Source organism: Erythrolamprus reginae, chromosome 2, assembly GCF_031021105.1.
Source record: "Erythrolamprus reginae isolate rEryReg1 chromosome 2, rEryReg1.hap1, whole genome shotgun sequence".
NCBI classification, from domain to species: Eukaryota; Metazoa; Chordata; class Lepidosauria; order Squamata; family Dipsadidae; genus Erythrolamprus; species Erythrolamprus reginae.
The window spans coordinates 354,576,334-354,582,333 of NC_091951.1; the positions used below are offsets into that span (position 1 = coordinate 354,576,334).

Below are 6,000 nucleotides of genomic sequence, written 5' to 3' on the forward strand. Positions count from 1 at the left end.
TGGGGGTCAGGGGAAAGGGAGGGTCTTGCCTTCTCTTTGTGCTCAAGATCCCCATGGACCATTGGGGGGCCACTGTGGGACACAGAATGCTGGATTTGAGGGGCTTTGGCCGGAGTCAGCAGGGCTCTTATGTTCTTCTTATTAATTAGATGTGTATGCCGCCCCTCTCCATAGACTTATGCACCTCAGGGGCATGCTATCCTCCCATGTCTCTTGGGTCTGATATGCGCATATCGGGTTTTTAAAAAAGTTTTCTTTCCTTTTATTATTCTGGACTCCTTAAATTATTCCAACATCCTGCACCATCCAAAGAGCCCCCGTCTTTTCCATTTTGATTGCAAGTCCTACCAGGAGAAACAAGCTACATGAATCCCAGTGGCTCTTCTCGTACCTAGAGAAGACCTGGAAAGAAGAAGAATGGAGGGAGCAGAGGACTTGCAAAGCCCGAGTAGAGGAAGGGGAAGGTCCTCGCGGCGGTGGGTGGGTCATGCCGGTTGGGTCTGAGTCTCTGGGGGGGCTGCAGACTGAGCCCTCCCCCCGGGCTGGTTCCCAATGGGTTGAGAGGTCTCCCACCCACCAGACGCAGCTCAGTGGATCCAGCAAGGAGGAACTCAAGCCCGGCTGGGGACACTCGGCTGCAGAGAGGCCGGGGTGTGGAAGAGCGACTGAGTAGCCGGAGGAGACCCCCCCCACAGAGACACAGCACGTTTCTTCACTGGACCCCAAATCGGGCAGGGAGGCCGCAGGGTTGAAATGGTCACCTCTTTACATCTGGACTTTGCGTTTGTTTGTTGGGCTGAATGTGTACAATTGTGTAGTTGGTGATTTTATGACACTGGTTATGTTATATTAATGTTTTTTTAAATTGACTTTTACATTTTATTATTAGATTTGTAATGTATTGTATTATTGCTATGTTGTGAGCTGCCCCGAGTCTTCGGAGAGGGGCAGCATACAAATCTAATAAATTATTATTATTATTATTATTATTATTATTATATGGTTACCTGTTTTTTGGTCCCCTTTCCGTCCCAGCTAAAACCCCCCCCGCCTGTGATTACTGGGTTTAAGTTCAGTTTTCTGTCTCCGCCTTGTTGTTTCTTTGCCCCCCTTCCTCTTCCCTACTGTCCCCCCGTGAGGATGGCGCATCAGGTGCCCCCTTGTTTAGAATGTTTTAGGGAAGGAACCATTTTCTTTGCAGCTGCTTTGGTGCTGAACCAGAAAGATCCTGTGGGTTTGGTGGGTTTGCTTTTGATTTAGAAACTGTGGCTTTTAACTTTGACATGGAGAGCTTGAATCCTTAACACTCCTGTGACCCAGCTGGGGCAGAGACGGGGGCTCCCCTTAGCTCCCCAAGCCCACGTGGGCAGGCACCCAAGCGACCACTCCAGTCTGAAAACCCGTGTCTTTTATTTCAAAAAGCCAAACGCAGCACCTGGAACCCTGAATCTAGCACCCCAAATATGGCAAATGTCCTTCAGCTACCTGGCCATTCAGCCTTCCAGCCTGGCCTTCCGCCTCGGAGCCCCTGAGCCAGGCGGGACAGCAGCGTGTGGTTGCCCTTCCCTCCCCAGAAGGCTCTTCCGTACCATCTGGCCCTGGGGGGGGGGATTGCCTGGGGCTGCCACACCCCTCTGCAGCGGAGTCCCCTCCGGCCTTGCCAGAGCAGCCATTCCACGCGAGATGCCCCTGCAGGACAGGCAGCCAGCAAGTGAGTCCGCAGGGGCTGCCCGGAGTTCTCCTTGGTTTCAGCCGGGACGTCCTCCCACTCCGCATGGTCCTTCTGCCGCAAGCTCCCACCATCCGTCTGCTGCAACTGAGGCCGCCCCCTTTCCGATCGTGGCGGGCGGAGGAAGCCGGGGGTATCGCTGGGGGGCAGACCGGGACCCCCCCTCATCCTAAGGAGGAACCTCGACGGGCTTCTTTTGCTGGGCTATCTGGGCTGCGCCAGGATGACCTGCTTGAACCACTTGCTGACCGCACAGTCAACCCGCATGACCAGGCCCAGACCCAGCAGGAGGAAGACGCAGCTGACCACGAAGCCCAGCGCTTCGAAGAGGAACCTGCCAGGTCAAGGGAAGAAGCACAAGTCGGTACAAACGGAGACTTCTTGTTCGGACATAAGTAAAAAATTTTCTACTTTTCTCTCCACTTACACAGTGCAATATCATATACCTTCAATCTTTAATACAGTACAATGAATTTACATTTACATTCAGTATTTATCATCCAACAAAATGCTGCCTCCTCCATTATTATCACCTGGGGAAACTTTTATATAAACTTTTTCAATATCATTGTAGAAACTTACAATACTATTTGCTATTACAGTGATCCCCCGGTTATTGCGTCCCCGACCATTGCGAACAGGGTAATTTGCGATTTTTGAACCCGGAAGTCAAAACACCATCTGCGCATGCGTGCCCTTTTTTTCTATGGGCACGCATGCGTAGATGGCGCCGGGCAGATCAGCTGCTGGGCGGCTTCCCTGGGTCTTCCCCCTCTTGCTGGCGGGAGGGCGAAGCCCCCCCCAGCACCCGCTCGCCCCGCCCTTCGCCCTTCGCCCGGGAAGTTCGCCAGGAGTCAGCGGAGAACGGCGCACCTGTTTTAAAACGATCGGAGCCAGCCGGCTCCGATCGTTTTAAAACAGGCGCGCCGTTCTCCGCTGACTCCTGGCGAACTTCCCCGCTTTAGGAGTCAGCGGAGAATGGCGCACCTGTTTTTAAAACGATCGGAGCCGGCCTGGGGAATCGGAGCCGGCCTGGGGGGATCGGAGCCGGCCTGGGGGGGCTTTCCCTTTCAGGGCGGGCGAGCGGCGGGCGCGGCAGCAGCGAGGAGTTTGCGTGGGCGGCGGGGAAACCCCAATCTTCGGCTCCTCGCTGCTGGGAAGTAAAAACACCATCTGCGCATGCGCAGATGGTGTTTTTACTTCCGCAGCGCTACTTCGCGAAAACCCGCTCGTTGCGGGGGGTCCTGGAACGGAACCCTCGCAACGAGCGGGGGATCACTGTACATCTCATCTCTTTGCTCTCCTGCTGGGTTGAGTCCCAAAAACAAACTCACACTTCTCTCTTAAGTTTTATTACATTTCAGCCAAAGTGATTATTTTCAATTGTCATGCATCTTTATTTACCCTCATCATATACTAATTGCCCTTCAAAAAGAAAATATTTAATCTTAAATATTAATTATCTATCATCCAAATCGTAGAAGATATTATCATAACCATGTCATAACCAAGGAAATCTACTTAATTTCAATCATTACATATCAACACAATCAATGTAATAGGACAATAGGGATAAAGAAATATGAACCAATAAGGATATAAGGAAATGACTGAAACCCGATGGCTTAGATTTACTAGGCAGGAGAAAACAGCCAACACATAGACCAAGTGACAGCGTTTAAATTCAAATAGAAAATAAAGCAATCTTGGGAATCCAGGAGGCAGCATGAGATCAATGATCTATACGGAAAGTAAATGGATATGAAATTAAGACGTGTTAATTATGGTGATCAATATATGTTTATTGTATTGATATAATGATATTGCCAGGGATCCAGGGGAGAAAGCATTTTGAAATTCCCTGACATTTCCCTGTCACTTGCGATCTAGTGAAGGCCCGGTCGTAGAGGGCATCATACCAAACGGCTCAGCCATGGAGAAATATCGCCAGCTGAGGAAGCAAGTGGTTGCCACAGTTGGGCTCATTTTTTGCTTGACTCTGCCAGGAAGCGCGATCCGTTGGTTTTTTATATGATTTCCCCGACTTTTAAACATTTTAATAGTTTGTCCCCCCCCCCTGATTTATTCTATTTTTTTCCACGAATTCCCTGATATTTCCTGAACAGCCGATTTCCCTGATAATTCCGATATTTCCCTGTTTTCCAGGTTTGCTGGAGACCCTGTATTGCAGCCCAGAGTGAGCTGAAGGCCAGCAGGCAACTAATGGTCACTGGACCTGAGCAGCTCTGCCCATCAGGTGACAGGCTCTCTCCAGGGGGAAGCTCAGCTGCTCCGTTACCAAAAGAGGAGGACAGAACCTGCGGAAGGACCTCTGCGGTGATGGTGGGGGGGTCAACAAGCAAGTTTGTGTGTCCACAGGTCAGCCTCATCAGCCATGGACTGAGCACACACACAGTGTGTATCCCCGGAAGGTTGCAAAGGCCACAGGTTTGCACACATTCCATGCTGGCTCTACTCAAGAATTGGAACTGAGGTCGGAGCTCCATTCTCTGAGCTTGGGGGGGGGGAGTCAATTTCACTGAAGTTTATCTATTTAAATGTATGGCAAAACAGAGCCCCCACTTCTGCTCAGCCCCACTGCAGCTCCTCCGCCCACCTGCAGTCCAAGCCGAGGGGTCCCGTGGGGGTTTTGGGATGGGGGGGGGGTTGGTTAAGAAAGAGCTTCTGACCATGTGGCACCAGCTGAGTTGTGGGGGGGGGGAGGCTTACTTTGGGGCGAAGACCTTCCAGACCATCAGGTGTCTCCGGAGAATCAGGGCGGCCAGGACCGAGGCCAGAAGCTGCAGGAAGACAGGGACGAGGAGGCGGCTCAGTCCAGCCAGAAGGGCAGCCAGCAGCCGCCTCCTCTGACTTGGGACGCAAATGATTTAATTTATTTGATTTATAAGACGCCCAACTCCTTCCAGACTCTGGGGGGCGCACAGCAGTTTATAACATAATGTAATTGTGGGTCATAAGTGGAGGATTCCCTCTCTAAGGTGGATTTTTTAAATCTTCTCAGCTGCTCCGAGTCTGGGCAGCCGTATAGAAAACGGCCTAATCCAGCAACCCTCAAGGCCCCCCATCTCCACCGGGTCCCAGAACTGAGGGGACCCACCGGCTGCAGACGGGCCAGGCGAGGCTCCCGGCTGAGGCCGCCCCTCCCACACCCACCTACCTGAAGCCCCAGGATAAGCAGGTACCGGAGGCCCAGCTGCACCAGGGCGGCCGAAAACCGCTCGGGCGACTCCCGGAGCCTCATCTCCATCATCTGCTCCTCCGGCCGGTCCTGCAGCCGCGTCTTGGACCTCCTGGCCCCGCAGGTGCTGGACTCACAGACAAAGGGCCACAGCAGAAGCAGCGGGCAGCCGGCTACCTCGGCGGGAACGGGGCGACAAGAGACCAGAAGGCGGATCACACCCGGGCGCGTAAAAGAGGGAGGCAGCAAGGGCCCCCACCCCCTGGTCTCCTCACCTGTCGCGGGACCTTCTCCACACCCACCCCTTGCGCGCATGAACAGCCTGCCAGCAGAGGTCGTGAAGGCCCCATCACTGGACACACCTCGAGACTAGACTTCCCTCTGGCTGGGGAGGTGTTGGGGTCTCCTGCTTGAGCCAGGGGGTGGGCTGGATGACCTGCAGGGCCCCTTTCAACTCTAACAACAAACAGACCATCAAACAAAGACTCACCTGCCAGGAGGATCTGAGAGGCGAAGGTGTTGGCCCCAACGAGGAGGGCGGGCAGCACGTTGGTGGAGTGGCCCTGCTGGAAGCCCCGAAGGCCGCGTTCCAGTGGATGGCTGGGAAGACCGGCTGGTGGCCGGTGGCGTAGAAGAACTGGGTGGCGGCAAGAGCCCAAGCGACCAGGGCCTCCCAGGGCACCTCGAAAGGATCTGAGGGAGGGAGGGGCAGCAGAGCCTAGAGCCAGAGCCCAGGAACGCCCCCCAAAGCAACCCCAGCCCAACGCCCCAGGGAGACCTCAGCAGAGGGATCGGGGATTCCCACCCCCAGAGGCGCATCAGCCTCCCCAAGTGCCACTCACAGCACAGAAGCTGGGGCTCAACCTCTGCGCACTGTCGATCTGGCTTCTCTGAGGGCCACAAGGCTCAGACACCCTGCGGAGACTCCCCATAACTGTTGGGCTGGCAATGTATGGGCTGCAGGTGTTGCAGACTGCCACAAGAGGGAGCTAGAGCTCATAGCTTATTACTCTGAGTCTCCCTCTCTGTTTCTCTTTGTCTGGCTACTCGCTGTTAGCTCTGCAATCTCTTT

The 6,000-nt window shown here is 53.9% G+C and overlaps 1 protein-coding gene across 1 annotated transcript in view; it reads right to left on the bottom strand.

Moving 5' to 3' along the window:
- Positions 1-1,391: 1,391 nt before the first annotated feature.
- PIGO (phosphatidylinositol glycan anchor biosynthesis class O) overlaps positions 1,392-6,000 on the bottom strand; it is an 11,516-nt gene continuing 6,907 nt past the window's right edge. Inside the window, 5 exon segments of the mRNA XM_070736927.1 lie at positions 1,392-2,063; positions 4,460-4,530; positions 4,908-5,101; positions 5,419-5,505; positions 5,508-5,646. Coding sequence (XP_070593028.1) covers positions 1,934-2,063; positions 4,460-4,530; positions 4,908-5,101; positions 5,419-5,505; positions 5,508-5,646 — 621 coding nt within the window. The 3' untranslated portion in view covers positions 1,392-1,933.